This window comes from Talpa europaea, assembly GCF_964194135.1.
Source record: "Talpa europaea genome assembly, chromosome: 12".
NCBI lineage: Eukaryota > Metazoa > Chordata > Mammalia > Eulipotyphla > Talpidae > Talpa > Talpa europaea.
Window position 1 is genome coordinate 37256898 of NC_140079.1, and position 18689 is coordinate 37275586.

Consider the following 18689-nt stretch of genomic DNA (forward strand, 5'->3'; position numbering starts at 1 on the left):
AAGAAAGGATCCAGCAAAGAGAAATTTTAGAAACTTTATATGCAAACATTTCAAAAGCAATTTTTCTTTACTTCAAGCTAATATTAATGGCATTATCCCAATCATCTAAATTCAAATTCTCAAGTCATTTATTTATCTCATCTCTCTTCCCTATCTCTCAACTTTCTACAAAAGTAAGTCCTCTTAATACTTCCTATTTTCACCTGCCTTATTTTGAGTGCCAATAATTTAGTCAGTTACTTCTGGTCTTCTGGATAACTAACTGCTCTTCCTCTAGGACCCCTTTGTTACACCACCCAACTCATTATTTCCAGATTAACATTGTGACTGTTAACATAGCTTTGATACTGACACACTCCTGTTTAGAAACTTTCAATAGCTAACCATCCTAACATGGATAAAATTCCAATTCCCTATTTTAGAATATTTTGAAATGTAAGATTTTCCCAAATTTGTAGCATGACTACCTCTTTCCAGGAACATTAGTACTTAATAAATCCTTAACTCTAACCAAATTTCCAATTAACTAACTACATTTTCAGTATATTAATCCCTCTTTTTGAGGGTCTCTATTCTATCCTCCAATTCTCATCTCTACCTGTTAAAATTCTAGTTCAAGGAGAAAGTTGCCCTGATTTTTCCCAAATGGATAGGATGGCATCATCCTGTAAATCCCCGTAATATTTAGTTCATTCTCTAAATAGAATACAGATTATTCTATCTGGTATTGATAATACTAATATTTGTCGAGAATTTACCCTGTAGCAGTAATTTGAATGCAAATGTTCATCTTAACAGTGTCATTTTAACTATTTCAAACTAAACAAATTGAGGTTCACAGGGTCTGAATAGCTACCAAAGTTAGGCAGCTGCTAAGAGCCTCCTAACTGCAGAGACAGCTCTCTGTATGTAAGTTAATCATCAAATACACTGGTTTTACTGTGCTACTAGAAAGCAAGTAATTTGATCTCAACTTGATCTGTCCTCTCTGCTCCCATAAGACATGGTTTTGCATATTATATCAATAAATGTTCATCAAATATTTATTGAAATAATCAACTAATTCATTACAGTAACATTTTTATTTTAAATTTATTTATTTAATTTTTTTCCTAAGGTTTAGTTATTTATTTATTTATTTATTTAGACAATCACTGGTTACAGTCAGAAGCATGGGAGGGTGAGAGAATTCACCAGAGCCAGAGTGGGGAGCAGAGCAGGCAGAAGAACCGAAGTACACTGCTGAGGGGAGCAGTGGGCGTCAGGAGAGGTCTGCACGCCATGCAGGACCCTCCTCTAGTGGCAGGGGAGCAGCCGGGGAGCAGCCGGGGAGCAGCCAGGGAGCAGCCAGGGAGCAGCCGGGGATCGAAATGGCACTGCAGAGGCTGCGGGAAGCTTCGCAACCCAGCGCTCAACCGCTGCACCACCGGGGAGGCCCACAGTAATATTATATTTTACAGGTAATAGAGATACAATTACACAGGGAAATAAGCTATAGAGCTTATTACAAAATCTGTCTGAGTGATACGAATTTCAGATAGTAAAGGGATATATTTTCATGCAGCTGGGTTATAAGATATCCCTATGAGGATTTCCTCCATATTTAGGGCACTACCTAGATACAGCACTATGTTGATATGCCCCTCCCCTCACCAACGCATTTGAAAGGAAGCAGAACAATACAAAAGCAGAGTCAGATGTCATTATCTTTATACCCTGTACCATTCTCACAGCAGTAGCTTCTTATCATCTTTAGACTGTGTCTATGCATATCAAATATTAAATCCTCCTCCAAACTTAGACATCTCCACCCCCACTCTACTCTAGCCAAGTAGGTCTCAGTCAGGAGAACCTCTAGAAGAAAAACTTCTTTGAGTCACAGCATTGCTCTACTCAAATGATACTCAAGTGTAAAGGTCAGCTTTTGAAAGTTAAGAAATTCAAGTGACCCTGACTTTAATACTACTAAGTGAAGAAGAACCCTTATTAGCCCCTTGCAATAATTTATGACAAACAATTACTATTTTAACTTCTAATACCTTGGAAGTCGTTCAACTTCTTTCCCTTTTATTTTCAGTGCTTTAAAATTCTTCTCCCAATCATGTACAGTAGAAAGATGTTTTTCAACTAGAGCTTCCATATCAACTTGCCCAATTACAATCCATTCCTATTTAAAGAATGAAAACATATTAAATAAACATAACTAATAAATTAACATTGAAAAGAGTAAAGTGCCATTAAGATCAATAAAAAGGGTCCAATGAGACATTTTCGAGTAAATTTCAATTGATGCATGTAATTGCAATCATTATTGCTTAGCCTAAAGAATGAATAGGAAAATACAATAATTATAAAGCTTTATATAAAACACAAACTCTTTCTTAAGATTCTCAAATTTGATATATCTGTATATATATAGACACACAAAAGATATATGTACAAACACACACAACAAACATACACATACAAGATCAGAACTACTTCTGCAAAGCTAGGAACTACTGTAGTCTACAAATCTGAAAACATTCAGATTTTGTTAATTCTAAAATCTAAAATGAAGAAACATTTCAGCAGCACTTTAGAAACTAGCTGAAAAACAAAGAGAAACTGGCTGAATTCCAGGACCAATAGAAAAGTGTAATGAATGCAATTAGGGTTTATCTTTGGAGTTAGTAAGTATGATACACAGAAACAAAAATAAGATGTTAAATCTACTATTTCATTAACTTTGAGAACTACCTCCATGGATTGCCCTTGATGCAAAAAAATAAAGGATATATCTTCCTGAGAAGAATTAAAACTTATACAAAAGAACTGTAACACATTTCAAATTGATAAAAAAGCAGGAAAAGGGAAAAAATTAGTTTCTCAATTTTAAATAATGAAAGAGAAAAAATTTAGTATGATTTCTCATTTGTAGTATAAGTCTCAATTTTATAAGAACACTCTCAACTCTACCTCTCTGATTTGTCACATTTTTATTTTATACCAGTCAAGACAAACTGTTAATTTTGTACATTTAACACTAATTCAGTCAGCCAGGTAAAATATTATAATTGAAGAATGGCAAATCACATGTTCCATACCTTATGTTGTTGTAAAACAGCTGACAATCTCCTAAAAAGATCTTCTGCTTTGCTGAAAATAGTCAAAAATCCACTGGCATTTCTATCAATCATAATAGTAAAGATAGATTCATCTCCTGCCTCACCAACTCCCTTAAACTGATTAGGAATGCCAATGAATCTCTTCATTTCTCTATAATACTTAGCCCGGATTTCTTCAAAAGGAGGTCTGAATTGTAATCGTCCTTGTCTGAAAGTAAATGAATAACTTTAAAATATAAATCATCAGAAAATTATACATTGAAAGTTTGGTTGAATTTTGAAAACACCTTACTTGTATGTTAAGTCTATATTTATTTCTGGCAGATTCTCATTAAGTGCTTCTAAGCCCATCTGATACTGATGTTCCAGAGCTTTGTACAGTTGATGATTCCAGTGCTGTTTCCACGCGTGCATGTCACTTGCTTGGAATCCCTAATATGTTATATTTACATGTTTAATTAAAAATTAGGTGTTAGAATGAGATTTTCATTTAATGCCTTTATATCACAAATAGTAATATTATAAGCAAAAAAAACCCTTATTTTACTTATCTTAAAAATGCAACTAATTCCATGTTACTCGAAGCATTAAATTTTATATAAGAAAAAATATTAAAAAGTTTAACCTTTATGCTTATAAATAACACTGAAAAATAAGTAAAATTTAAAAATCAAGTTAACATTAAATGGATTTCATACTTGTACTTTATTTTATGATGTTTAAAAAATAACAGAGACAATTTTGTGATCATCTTATTCCTTTTTTCAAAAATTTCCATTAAGTATAGCTCCTCCCTTCCCACTCCCTAAATAAACCATTGCATGAGAAATTTAAATATCAGAATGCTCAGACTAGTTGACACACTCATTTGCTTCCAGGTAACTCTGTGTTCCACAGAAGTTACAATCATATCAAAGAAAATAACTAATAATAGTCAAGCACAAAGTCACAAAAGTCTGAATTGAAGGATTTGGCATTTCATAAAATATACAGAAGTTTTTTTTTTCCATATTTTTAAGTGTGTCTTGTTACTCTATATACTTTATATATAATTCACTAGAATTCTAAAATTATTCAAAGTTTATTAGTGAGGATTTATGAACTTTTCAACAATTCATATACTGACATACTGAAAGATGGCATCACAAAGTGTAGACACAAAGTAAAGCATGCTCTACCTGTGCTTCCACACTTGCTAACCCAGTTCTCAATTCTTGCAGTCCATCTTTCCAGCGCTGTTGCTGTCGAAGCAGATCAATATTCATAAGGACTACCACCTGTTAAAAATTAAAGCATAAAACTCAAAATATCATCCAAAGAAATAGTTACGTTAAGGGGAAAAACCTGACAGATATCACCTTAAGCAAACCATCAAGGTCAGCACACCCTTTAATTAGACATGTCAATACCTAGTTGATGCAATGGGGAAAGCAAAGTGTTACATTTGTAGAATTCCCGTCAAAACTGCATAACCCCAATCGAACATGAGATAACACATATCCCCCAAATGGGAGCTATTCTGTAAAATTAAGTGACCAAGTACCAAGGTGAGGAAAAACAAGGAAGGACTGAGTAGAAGGAAACTACAGAGAGTTTACAACTGAATACAAGATGGGATCCTGGATTGAATCCTGGAAAAGAAAAAAAAGGTATCAGTGGAAAAGTTGTACATTTCAAAATGTTTGGTTTTCAAGTCTTGATAATTGTACATAAATTGTTAAAATAGGGAAAGTGGATGAACAGGAACTCTGTACAATTTTGCAAGTTTTAGTCTCACATTATTTTCAAATATGTTATTTAAAGTTGCAGTCTAATTACTTTTTAAATAATACCATTAATAGTTTTCTCAAATTTATAAATAAAATATACCTTTTCACAAAATGTAGTGTGCCATTTTCTCAATTTTCTGTTTTCAGTTGCAAGTCGTTCAGCAGCATTTTGGAGCTTTTGGATGTAGCCCTCTAACTCTTTAGGGTTATCCCATGTAATTTGTGACTTTCCTCCACTTCCTGCTTTAGAATTCTAAGGTACAACAAATATTTACTAAATAAATGTATGTCTTTTTTCCAAAAGATTAAACATACTGCGATCATAAGGCCAATTAGCCACAACACTGTCATTTATGTATCTTTTAATTTTATAAATAAATGATAAAGCAATCCAGCCAAGATTGTGCAGCCCTCTCCTGCCTCACCCATTTTTTTCGGGATCTTCCTCTTACAAGTAAAATCCCCAGACACAACACAATACACAAGCATATGAAAACTGAAAGATAGACTTAAGAGGCAGACAGCCTAGAAAGTTTAGAAATTGAGGAAAACACCAGATTTCCTCACAGTCACCTATAGACACAGACAAGCCTCCAGGAGAAGCCTTTTCCTCTAGCCAAAGGATTAGGAAAACATTAGCTTAATGCCCTACATGGATGCAACAAGACCTTGCAAGTGGGGCTCACTTTCACAGGCAGGTGTCAATGGCAGTAAAGGGGGGCAGTGAACTTCCATCTGATCATATGGGGTGGTGCAAGTCCATGTCCCACTTTTGACAGGGATCTGCAGGACCAAGCAGAAAATGGAACATACACACTCACCCAGTCCTCATACTACATATTGTTTTAGATAGAAATGTGTAGCTGAGAAAGGAACACAAACCAAGTGACAGTGTATTCCTCAGAAGAAACCATAGAGGCCAAGAGGAGGAGGTAGAATAACATTTTTAAAGTGCTAACAAGAAAAAGAACTGTCAAACATGAAATTGGTGCCTGGTGAAATATCCTTCAGAATGAGCAGAATAAAAACATTCTCAGATAAAGAAAAAATAAGAGTTTGTCACTAGCAGACCTACTCTCAAAGCAAAGCTAAATTAAGTTCTCTAAATAAGACTGAAATGATAATAAGCTAGAAACGTAAACTAAAGAAGAGCACTGATGATGAAAATGTAAATATATAACAAACTATCCTCATGCGTTTCTTAAATCATATATGATGATTAAAGCAAAATTATAAGGCCATCTAATGTGGTGTTCCATGTTTGTAGAGGAAATACTTAAGACAAATATGTTAAAGTGAGAGGGCAAAGAGACCTAAATAAAATCAAGATCTCTATGCTTCACCTGAAGTGGTAAATAAGGCATAGTGAGTTTCTAGACTACAGTAATCTTCAATAAATAGCTGATGAACAAATGAACTTACACAATTGTAATAAATTCAACAGAATATTCTACGAGTCAGTTCAAGAAGCATTTGCTGAAAAATTACTATCACCACGTTACTACTGTACTGCTAGAGAATACGGAGTAACTAAAGTCACTATTCAACAACATAGTGAGTAGTCAGAGGGTAGCAAGAACCTTAATGTTTTCTCTCCTCCACTCTAATTTTATATCCACTGCTATCTCTCATTTTTTGTATGTTAAATATAGTTTATTTGCTTCTCACAGCCCAGTTTCTCTAAATATCCCCTTTAAAAATATCAATGGATGTTAATTTGAACATAGAGAAGAATATGCTCTAAAAGCTTAAAACACAATCAATTTAGTGAAAAAGATCAAAAATAATAAACTAGGGTTCAATTTTCAGAAAATACACTTATAAGTACATTTTAAAAAGTTTAAAAAGATATACACCAGACTATTACAAAAGGTCGTTTTTGCAACTTCCATTATATATTCATATTGTGTTCTGGCAACAAGGGGAAAATGTTTTTAGTAACATTTATAATGTGAATTATGTAATTTAGGCCTGAGAAGTAGTATGTGTAAGGTATGTAGAAAAGAGTTAACATAGCAGGTCTCACAGCTAACCCTGAAAGGTCTGTCTTATAATAAATGACAGGTCATCAACTAGCACACAGGAATTTGTATTTATGTTCCCACCTCCCCAACTATTGTACTAAATCAATGCAGTTTATGCTTAACACTTGATTTCCTTCTGTGCACCTGGAATTTTGGTACCTACCAGCAAAAGAATATCAGGGCCTAATAAAAGTGTGGACACTGAATCACTAATAACCTTCCTCACTGAAACATTTCACATGTGCTACAACCAGTTGCTAGGTGAATGAAGCATGCCACTGGCAGAGGGCTCTTGAAAACCTGTACCTGGTTTTCCCAGGACTTCAGCCTATGCATCTCTTCCTGTCCTAAGTTTGCTTTGCGTCCTCTAACTGTAATAAATCACTGCTGTGAGTCCAACTATAGCCTCTGTCTTGTAAGCCATTCTAGCAAATCATAGAACCTAGGGCAGTCTAAGGACCATGACAGAACTAGTTATCCACTGTAAAATAAAAGGGAGAAAAGGGCATACATCTATGCTTCACATTTTTTGAAGTATTTCATATCTATAAGAACTAAAAAGTTAGACTTCAAAAAGTTAACAGGGCCTCCCTGGTGGCGCAAGGGGTTAAGACACAACCTATGAAGCTATTCACAGCCACTGCAGCATGAGTTCAATCCCCAGCTGGCCAGGGAGCAGTGTGTTTCAGTCAATATGTCTGTTCTGTTCCCCACTCTGTGTCTGGTGAATCCTCTCACCCCCACACCTCTGGCCTGTACCCCAGTTCTTGTATGTGTAAATAAATGAATCTTTAAAAAAAAGTTAACAGACATATAGGGTGTCCTCATTTCATGTACATAGATATTTAAATAAGCATAGTTGCAGAGCAAATATATCTTGTTATAAAATTAGGAGGTGACAGAAAAGCACTAAATGGTCTTATATGCAAGGACCTCACACTTCTGCAGTAAATATGATACAATATATAGTAAATATAATAGCTACAAATTATATACTATGCATATTAACTCAATTGATCAAAATGAACACCACAACACCTGAAACATTATGACTATTTAAATCTACCATTAGGAAAAAAATCTATTTTTCCAAAACAATTGTTAAGACTGAAGGAAGTTACTGAGGAGTAAAATAAGCCAGAGATGAGTGGGTATGTTAAGCTAAAGAATATACTGAGAAACACTTCACATGTAAAATTGGATTATAACATACAAAGGCCATGTACCTTAATTATCTGCTCAAAGGCTAAGGCAGACTGCAACATCATTGGTCTCTGACTTTGAATCATTTGTTGATCAATAGAATTGTAAAAATGTGCCACCTACAAATTAAAAATTCAATTATCAAGAGTTGCTTAATAAATAGCAGTTAATTTTAATTGTTCTTAATTTTTAATTGTTTGAATGGAAATATTAACTTTTATTAATTCTAAGAGTTAACAAAAAAGTTTTTTCATCTATGAAAAGATTCATTTAATACTACCTCTGTTCCAACCAACGAAAAGAACTGACAATTCCCACCTCTATACCTTCACAGGTATTCTAAGCATTTATAACACAGTATTCATGTTAAATAATTTATCTATTTGTTGAATATCTGTCATCACCAATGGGCTTTAGAGTCAGAGAAACGTGATATCAAATCCCAGCTTCTGTGATGCATTAGAAAAACATCATAAATCTAATTTCTAATTAGGTCTTTGAAAAATAGGACTAACTGAAATAACATAAGTAAAGCATATATCAGGTCTAATATTTCATGAGAAATCAATTTTTAGTTTGCTCTCTCACACTAAAGCAGTGGTTCTCAACTGTGGCTGCTTTGCAGCCCAGGGAACATTTCACAATGTCTGAAGCTATTTTTGATGATCAGATCAAGACAGGTGCTACTAGCAAGGGATGATGCTAAACATCATACAATGCACAGAACAAGCCCCATAAAAAAGATATAGTCAGGGCCTCCCCTGGTGGCACAGCGGTTGCGCGCTGGGCTGCGAGGCTGCCCACAGCCTCTGCAGCACCGGTTCGTTCCCTGGCCGCCGGTGAGGGTCCCGCAAAAAAAAAAAAAAAAAAAAAGATATAGTCAAAACTTTCAAAGTGCCAAATCTGATAGCAACATATTCATATTTAAATTCTCACTGCACTGTGTGTTGGCCATGCTCAATGAATCTCTGTAGAATGAATGGATAAGTGAAAGACCAAATACATAAGATACCGTTCCCTTTGTGACCCTGCAAAACTTAAATAAACAATTGAGAAAAAAATTCTACTACAATATGAAAGTTTTCTAAGAGTGATTTACATGCTGCACACAAAATAAGTAATAATCATTAAAGGAAGATACAACAATGGAAGTGACTTTGGAGTTGGAGTTAAAGGATGACTGAGTTTTCCATTCGGAGGGAACAGATATATCAGTTCACAGAGAAACATTCTGGGAAGAATTATTACTGAAGCATAGGGTACCGTCTGGGCAAAGAATAGAGGTTAATAAAGGTCAAAACCAGTAGGGTTAGTTAGGACAACGCCTTGCATGTGTTGCTAAGGAAATAAAGAATGAGATCATAATAGTTGGTTTTAAAAAGGAAATGATATGATATATGACAGCAATTGCTTAACAAGCAGACTAAGGAATGACTAAAACAAAGACTAATTCATCAGCTCATTGGTTCTCTTAAAAATTTGTCCCTGTGAGTCAGGCAGAAGAACCTTTCATTAAAAGGTACTTTAAGACCCATGCAAGTAACAAGAAAAGAAAAAGAGGAATGAGAATAACAGTCTATTTTTTCAAATGTACTTAGAATGAAAAGCAGTAACTATAATACCTCAAATCAATAAACTTCTACATAGATTTACAAAGCAAACTGTGTACTACAGTTCTTTAGGAAACCACAGTTCCACAAGATTAGTGGTGCCATTACATTAGCCTAAAAAAATCAAAAGAAAACAAAATCCTTAAAATATTTTAGTTTAATATGATGATCTCAGAGTAGCCATGTTTTCAAAAATATTAATATAATTTCATACTTGTTTAAGAATAATTGCTTGCTTGCAGAATTTCTGTGCTATGTTGGCAACTTGCTGTATTTTGGCAGGAATAACAAAGCCAAGGGCAGAAAGCTGACGAACTTCTCTCAGAAGAATCACCAAACGATCTGAATAATGCACTTTTAACGAGCCATCATTAGGATCCAATTCCATAATGCGACTATTAGCTTCAATGCTACAAAATAAAATGATCTGTTAAGTTTCATGATCTCACTCTTGACTATTTGAAAAAGTTTTACAGCTTTTGTATAAACATAAAATTAACTCAAAGTAAAATAATTCTTTTTAATAAGTTTTCAGTTATCTTTTTTTCAGATGGTATCTCTCAGTTTGGATCTTAGTAACAAACTGCAGCATCTAAAATATAACGTCATGTTAACATTTCAACCAAGAAGTTTGAAGTTAAAACAGTTAATCTTTTAATCTCCAGTTAAGATTCAAATTTGACAACTTTACTGTAAAGAAAAAAGATTCTGACTCATTTTCTAAAAGGTAGTTAAGATTATTTTTTCAGTCATTCTAATTGCCTCTTCAACCCTTTAACAAAAGTATTAAAGATAAGCACCAAGAAGATAGGAGTAGAGGTGTTGAGGTGTTTCATTCCTCCACTCTAATTGCCCTTGCTGCATTTCTTATAAAGTTCAGAGGGCAAATTTACTTTTTGCACTCAAAACAACATGGATTGTGAAAATGCTGGGTGAAATTAAGCATGAATTATTATTTCATGACTTAACATTCAGAATCAGGTTTATATAACACTCATTTCTTCAAAGATTTCACAAGAGAATTTGTAGGTCTTAGAAAGACCTGCTACCGAAAAGCAAATAACGAATCCAAAACAGGGTTTTGTTTTTTTTTATATTTTTGTGGATGGATCAGTCTACAAACATGTAAAATAAAGCATAATCAAAAGAAGACACCCTAAAATAGCTGTAATGATTTGACTCAAACATTCCTTTTATAAAACCTGTCAAAAAAAATGTAATGATGGGGCCTCCCCAGTGGCGCAACGGTTAAGTGCTGGGCTGCGAAGCTGCCAGCAGCCTCTGCAGTGCCAGTTCGATCCCAGGCCGGCCGCCTGCGAGGGTCCCACATGGTGCACAGACCTCTCCTGCCACGCCCACAGCTCCCTTCAGCAGTATACTTCGTCAGTCTGCCTGTTCTGTTCTCCACTCTGGCTCTGGTGAATTCTCTTACCCTCCTGTGCTTCTGACTGTACCCAGTGCTTATATAAATAAATAAATAAATCTTTTAAAAAAATGTAATGATGACCCCCAATTAATGTTTAAAATTAGTTTCTAGGGCATCCCCGGTGGCGCAGCGGTTGAGCGCTGGGTTACGAAGCTGCACTCAGCCTCTGCAGCACTGGTTCGATCCCCGGCTGCTCCCCGGCCACCGGAGGAGGGTCCCACATGGCGCGCAGACCTCTCCTGCTGCCCACTGCACCCCTCAGCAGTGTACTTCAGTCCTTCTGCCTGCTCTGCTCCCCGCTCTGGCTCTGGTGAATTCTCTCACCCTCCCGATCTTCTGACTGTACCCAGTGCATGTATAAACAAAACAAACAAACAAATAAAATAAATAAATAAATAAAGCATGCCTCTAAAAAAAAAAAAAAACTGTTTAAATAAAAAAATAAATAAATAAATAAAATTAGTTTCTATATAACAGTGTTTCACAAAATGTCTTCCATAAGACTCTTTCTATTGGGCAATCATAATGCTGCACCACAAATAAGTGGGGAGAGGGTGGTTTCATTGCCAAGGAGGAAGCAGTGCATTAGAAAAGTAAGATAGTTTTGTTTGCAGCAGGCCTCAGTCCTTTGGGATATGGCATACATAGCAGATTTCCACCGAAGCTGAAGAGATAACTTCCAATTTTCCAAAATTGGTTGACTAAAGAACTTTTTTTTTTTTTATAGCCCAGGGGACCTCTCATATTTTACATTCAGTATAGAATGGGAAAAAGGTAAACAACATAAAGTTCTATCTTTATGCCCTAGCATCTTTTGTTTTTGGGTTTTTTTTTTTTTTTTTTGTTCTTCCTCTGGAACCAAAATACTAGATAAAAGAAAAAAAAATTCATTCACCTAAAAAGATACAACTTTATACCTAATTATCCTTTATAACAAAACAGAGGAAATAAACAGAAGTTCTTATTACAGACAGTTACATTTTTATTGAAGTAACATTGGTTTGATTCATTTTATATTGTTAGAGTTTCTGAAAACTTATCCATAAAACAAGTATCCAAAAACTAAAATGTGGTAAGTTTCAAAAAATATAGACCATAATATGTTAGGGGAAGTTCACCTGAACAAAGAAACAATAGTTTTTCTAGATCAACCACTTTAAATACTCATTATAATAAGTAGGTGAACACACTAAGTTATAATGGATATTGTTCAATAAGTACGTATTAAAGCTTTGCTATGTGGAAAACATGAAGAAATACTCCCTGTCTAAAGGAATTCAAAATTAATGAAACTTCATGCTTTATGTGTCTGTGCATATTATTAATATTATTATTATACATATAAAAAGGTGGTGTGAAAAGGTAGAAAAACATATATGAATACCAACAACAAAACCAAAAGAGGGAAAGCCTTATCTGATAATGGGTATTTGCAGTTCTGGGAAACAGATATGAAAAGCAAATAACTATATCATCAGTTTCTGACCCTAGTGACTTAAAAATTCATAAATGAAAACTAACAAAATGGCTTACATCAGAAATCTAGGACAATAAATGCTGACAAAGATGTGGAAAAATAAGAACACTTGGCCACTAATGATGGGAATGTAATTTGGTGCAGCCTCAATGGAAAATAAGATTCCTTCAAAAAATAAAAATGGAAATACCTTATGATTTAGCAATACCAGAATACAAAAACTCTAAGACAGACAATTCTGCACTCCCATGTTCATAACAGGACTACCCACAATACCAAGTGGTAGAATCAACTGAAGTGCCAAACAACAGACAACTGGATAGAAATTGTGGCATATATACTCAATGGAATCCTATCAGCTATTAAGAGGAAATAATAACTTCTGAGACAAATGGATGGATTATTTTTTTTGTTATTTTGCTTTTTATTTCTCTTTTTGTTTTTTTTTTTTATATTTTTTTTTAATGGATGGAGAAAGTAAAAGATAGCTACTGGATGGTTTCACTTATTTGTGGACTGCAAATAACCAAAGGAGAAAAATTGGCAAAGCACAGCAAAATAATTCTTATACTCTGTGAAAAAAACATACTAGTTACCACAGGGAATGTGGGGAAAGAAGAGGGATTGAGTGACAAGGGGATAGAACATCAACCGGGGGGAATTTTGGTGGAGGGTGAGTGAAGCATGTGCACATATGGAGGTGATATAACCCCAAAATGGATCTACGCAAATGACTGACAAAATAATAAAACCTTAGAGGAGGAATAACATTTGGAGAAAGGAGAAGCATAGATGATTAATTATATCAGCCATTTGCATTAATAACATAAGATTCGTATATAGATTTCACTATTTAGTATATTAATACTTACCGCAAACCAGATCTGGAATCAGACAAACCAGATTGAATATCCCTGGACCAATCATCAAATTGTTCTTGTTCATATAGCTTAAACTGGTCTAAAAGATCTTCAGCACTTCGATGGAAAGAGCGAAATCCTGACAAGTCAGATAAGAGGGCCTCTGCAATCTTGATAGTATCATCCACCTTAAAAAAGTCAAATTACAAGAATATGTATTATTTATTTGTTTGGGTTTTTTGTTTTGTTTTGTTTATACAAGCACTGGGTACAGTCAGAAGCGCGGGAGGGTGAGAGAATTCACCAGAGCCAGAGCAGGGAGCAGAGCAGGCAGAAGGACCGAAGTACACTGCTGAGGGGAGCAGCGGGCGGCAGGAGAGGTCTGCGCACCATGTGGGACCCTCCTCCTGTGGCCGGGGAGCAGCCGGGGATTGAACCGGCGCCGCAGAGGCCGCGGGCAGCTTCGCAACCCAGAGCTCAACCGCTGTGCCACCGGGGAGGCCCCAAGAATATGTATTATTTAAATTCCTAACAAAGTAGCATAAAGTGAGCCTCTTTGATCTGTGATTCAAAAACTATTTCCCATTCATCTGTAAACAGCAAAATAGAAGATTTACCAATGAATATGTGAATATCAACCCCTCCTTTGCCTCTGAATTATATAAAATTCAGAATAACAAAACATAATTTGAAGGTTAAGATAAGGAAAATTTACATCTAAAAATATTTATGACCCACTGGCTTTCAAAGAACATTCCAAGAGTTCAATGACACTCCTAAACATGTTAAGTAATAATTTTGCCCTCTGCTAAATGTTCCATTTATTGAAACAATAATTAGGCCAATTTGAATGCTAATTAAAGGAAATAAATGCCTTTCCTTCACAATTGTACAAAGAATATTGTAGCATCCTGGAAAACTGACTGATAATCAGGCAAAATATTCCAGAAAATCAAACATCAAAAATACATGTAAGTATAATTTTCAAATATGCTGGCCTTTATAATACTCTATGTCCTCTTGTTTTTAATCACAGTTTATAGCCAACTAGTATTTATTGTGAGTTGAATTGAGAGAACTGAAAAACTTACTAATTAATAAGTCCATAAGATTCTGAGATCAATTTTGATAATATTGACATATTAATAGTTCTTTAAATCTATAAATTACTGCCAATACCTTCATTAATGCTTCATTACTTTCATTAATGATCATCAGATTCCTTTAACTTCTTTTCAAACCAAAATGATTTACTTACCTAAACTTACTTGCAGATAGACTTTCAAACTCAATGATTTGGAAATGGTACCATTGAAAATGATAAACTTTCAAATGATTTTAAGTGTAAAGCATACTTTCCTCTAAAATATTTTTTTAAGAAGGCACTTACCTGAAACAACTGCAACTGGAATGATAAATGATTTTTTAATTATAGCTCTACAAGGAATGAGTGGAAACTACTAGAACCACCCTGCATCTTTTTTCAGACTTCCATATTTCACATGAAAATCACGTGGATGTGCCAAAAAAATCAGAGAATGCATTTTAATAAAGAGTGCCTTCCACATTAATTTAGCAGATTTTAAGTATTCTTCAGTTTATTAAAACTAATACCTTCAGTTCCAACTGGCGAACCCAAACAATATTATTGACAACTTCTGAAAGATTTTTGCCAGAAAGTGGTCCAGAAGCATCACCAGGAATTCCCCGGCACCGATTCTCAAAGTCTGACCGAAAATCTATAAAACATAAATCAAATAAATTACACACATTCAGCAAGGACATCCTAAATGCCCTATATGTACCAGGAACAGGGTGAAACATAAAGGACAGGAAAATAGTAACAGGTCTTTATCTCCAGGGACCTTATCATGTAACAAGTGAGACAGAGAAGGAAACAAAAAAACAGTTAATTTTAAAAATATGTCATTTATACCAGAAATAGTAAGTTAATCTTCAGTATACAAATGTGATAAAATACAACTTTAATCCCAAATGATATGAAACAAGGGAAAAAATTAACTTACAAAAATACATTCTGAAGCAAACACTATAATCTCTAATAAGTTTTTACCTCTAACTGAGTCCACAAGTCTTGCCAGTAAAGTTTCTCTTTCTAACATCAATTCTTTGCTTATGGTAGGACGCTTCACCAACTCTTTGTATTTCAGAAATGCTTGAAGAAGCTAATATAAAATAAAATACATCGATTTCAGGTAAATTGACTTAGCAAATACATACATATGTCCTAAATTTACTTAAGGAAAATACAAAAGTTATTTTTATATTTTACCTGTTGTGGACTATCTTGAATTTCTGAAATATAATTTTTCAATTTTCCTGCTATTTTTTGTTCCGCAGGTGCAATCATTTTTTCATACTGAGACACTGCAGCTTTCCATAAAGGCTAAACAAATTAACAACATTTGACTTAATATTTAAAAATTTGGCCTTTACAATGACAAAATAAACATATATATAAAAACACATATATTAAACCTCAGTATATGGATTATATTGCACAGGATTCAGGCCGGTAAAAGGTTCAAATACTCGTGCCAGGCACATGCGTTTCTCTTCACTGGCTGGTAAGAAATAAAGAAGCTTCTCATGAATCGTTCTAACAGCCAAGACCTGAAACATAAAACATCAAAATAAGAAAAGGGGGCCTTCCCGGCAGCACAGCGGGTTGAACACAGCACAGTGAAGCTGTCCTGTCCGCAGCCTCTGCGGCGTAAGTTCGATTCCCGGCCAGCCAGGAAGATACCCACATGGCACGGCAGACCTCTCCTGTCGCCCACTGCTCCCCTCAGCAGTGCTTTTGGTCCATCTGCCTGTTCTGCTCCCCGCTCTGTCTCTAGTGAATCCTCTCATCCTCCCATGCCTCTGGCCTGTACCCCAGTTCTTGTATAAAAATAAAATAAAAATTTTTTTTAAAAAGTAGTTTAAAAAAATAAGAAAAGGTATTTAAATCAATAAATCTGTATAAATAGGTCTAAAACCTAAGATATTGGGCAAGAATTTTTTTAAACTATGTTATCTAAAATAAATAATAAAACTGAAACCCAAATCTAGAAAATTACTACTCATCAACATTGCAATCTTCAGACCAAACTTTATCATCCCAACAACATATATTAGCATAATCAAATCCGGTGAAAATACCTGTCTAAATATTTTAAGTTATATTTAACAAAAATTTAGTCTATTCTCAATATAATAAAAATTTCTAATTTTAATTGTCTGCATTAAATTATACTTCTAATAATGTAACAATATGTTAACCCTATTATATATAATTTACAATTGGAAAATAATTTATTGCATCTTGTATTTAAGATTTCGGCCAACAATCAAAAGTTAATAAAGACATTATAAACTTCCATTTCAGTAGAAGCTTTTAGAACAAACTCAGTGACTTAGTTTTCTCTTGATAAAAATATCTATTTAACAATTTTCTCTACTGAGAAGACCCAAAAGCATTGAAAACTAAATGATGTTTAGTACTTATGCAACCAAACATCTTTGCTACTTTTTCCTACTAAAAAGATCCCAGCTCCTTGGAGAAAAGACAAATTCCAGATACAAGACAGAAAATGTACAAAATAGGTTGGTGCATGTAGTGATACCTGAAAATAAGAAAGTTATCAAGGAAACAATGAATTCACATCAAAATGACAAAAAAGCCAATCAAAGGACACTCACAGCCCAAACATGGAACCGTTTGAGTATGGTAATAATAACTACAATGGGCTAAAAGGCATAACATATAAAAACTCATTACGATACTGAAATACTGAAACATTTCATTGTTCACCTGTAGAACCTACTATGACACTAATTTATTGGTCTAAAAATAAAAGGAAAGTGGCAAGTGTCTACACTTTCATTCTATATTTCAGAGCAACTAAAAAGTTCATGAGGTGTAATTCTTCTATATGGAAAAACTATCACTAATAAATGCAGGAAGAAAAACCGAACTAGAAAATTTTGTAACTTTGCATGATCATCAATAACTGTGAAAACCATTACGAAAAAGTGGAAGGGACATTGTATTAGATGTATCAGGCCTATCATATCTGAAACCACAAGTCAAATTTAACTAAAAGTGAGAAAAACAGATACTACATGCCTCCAGATATCACATATAAAAACAAGTATACACAGCACAATTCAAGATGAAGCAACTTGATTCAAATTAAGTATAAAAAAGTTTCTGAGGCAATCAGGAAAAATTGAACATTGGCTAGATTTAAAAATATTAGAAATTACACTCATTTTGTTGGGTATAATAGCAGTATTGCAGTTATTTTTTTAAAGATTTATTTTTATTTATTTATGCATACAAGAACTGGGATACAGGCCAGAGGTGTGGGGGGTGAGAGGATTCAGCAGAGACAGAGTGGGGAACAGGTGTATCTACTAAAATACACTGCTGAGGGGAGAAGTAAGAGAGGTCTGCTGCGACATGTGTGTTAGCTCCCTGGCTGGGGACTGAACTCATGCTGCAGTGGCTGGCAATAGCTTGATAGCACTGAGACTTTAACCCCTGTGCCACCAGGGAGGCCCTGGTGCAGTTATGTTTTAAGGATGAATGTTTATGATTTAATGGATTGGGTTTAAAAATACTCCAGAAAAAAAAAAAAGGGCAAGTCAAAAAGCAATGATGGAGGGCCTCCCCGGTGGCGCAGAGGTTGAGCGCTGGGTTGCGAGGCTGCCCGCGGCCTCTGCGACACCAGTTCAATCCCCTGCTGCTCCCCGGCCACCGGAAGAGAGTCCCACATGGCGCACAGACCTCTCCTGCCGCCCGCTGCTCCCCTCAGCAGTGTACTTTGGTCCTTCTGCCTGCTCTGCTCCCTGCTCTGGCTCTGGTGAATTCTCTCACCCTCCCGCGCTTCTGACTGTACCCAGTGCATGTATAAATAAAACAAACAAACAAATAAATAAAAACATGCCTCTATTAAAAAAAAAAAAGCAATGATGGAACAAGAACTGAATAATGCAATGACAGTTGAAATCTGCATCTTATTTTTCCGTACTTTTGGAATTTTTCCTTGTGAAAAAGATTTAAAAAAACAAATCCCCCAAGAACTACACTTACCCTAAACAGAGAAAGAAAAAGTCAGCTTTTCACCTCCTCATAGTCTTCTTTTGTCTGCCTCGTCAAGGGAAATACACAGTTCCACACTGAACTCATAACTTATGTAACCTAA

The 18689-nt window shown here is 34.9% G+C and overlaps 1 protein-coding gene across 2 annotated transcripts in view; it reads right to left on the bottom strand.

Annotated features, from left to right (window-relative positions):
* DYNC2H1 (dynein cytoplasmic 2 heavy chain 1) overlaps positions 1-18689 on the bottom strand; it is a gene marked incomplete at its 3' end in the record, with an annotated part of 284138 nt that overhangs the window by 256230 nt on the left and 9219 nt on the right. For both annotated transcript variants that reach the window (XM_084249306.1, XM_084249305.1), the window contains exons 7-18: positions 15976-16110; positions 15770-15883; positions 15551-15662; positions 15091-15215; positions 13489-13664; positions 9928-10123; positions 8127-8222; positions 4977-5129; positions 4286-4384; positions 3400-3539; positions 3087-3315; positions 2040-2167 (exon numbers count right to left, since the gene is read on the bottom strand). In XM_084249306.1, the coding sequence (XP_084105432.1) occupies positions 2040-2167; positions 3087-3315; positions 3400-3539; positions 4286-4384; positions 4977-5129; positions 8127-8222; positions 9928-10123; positions 13489-13664; positions 15091-15215; positions 15551-15662; positions 15770-15883; positions 15976-16110 (1703 nt within the window). The remainder of the gene's footprint in view (positions 1-2039; positions 2168-3086; positions 3316-3399; positions 3540-4285; positions 4385-4976; positions 5130-8126; positions 8223-9927; positions 10124-13488; positions 13665-15090; positions 15216-15550; positions 15663-15769; positions 15884-15975; positions 16111-18689) is intronic.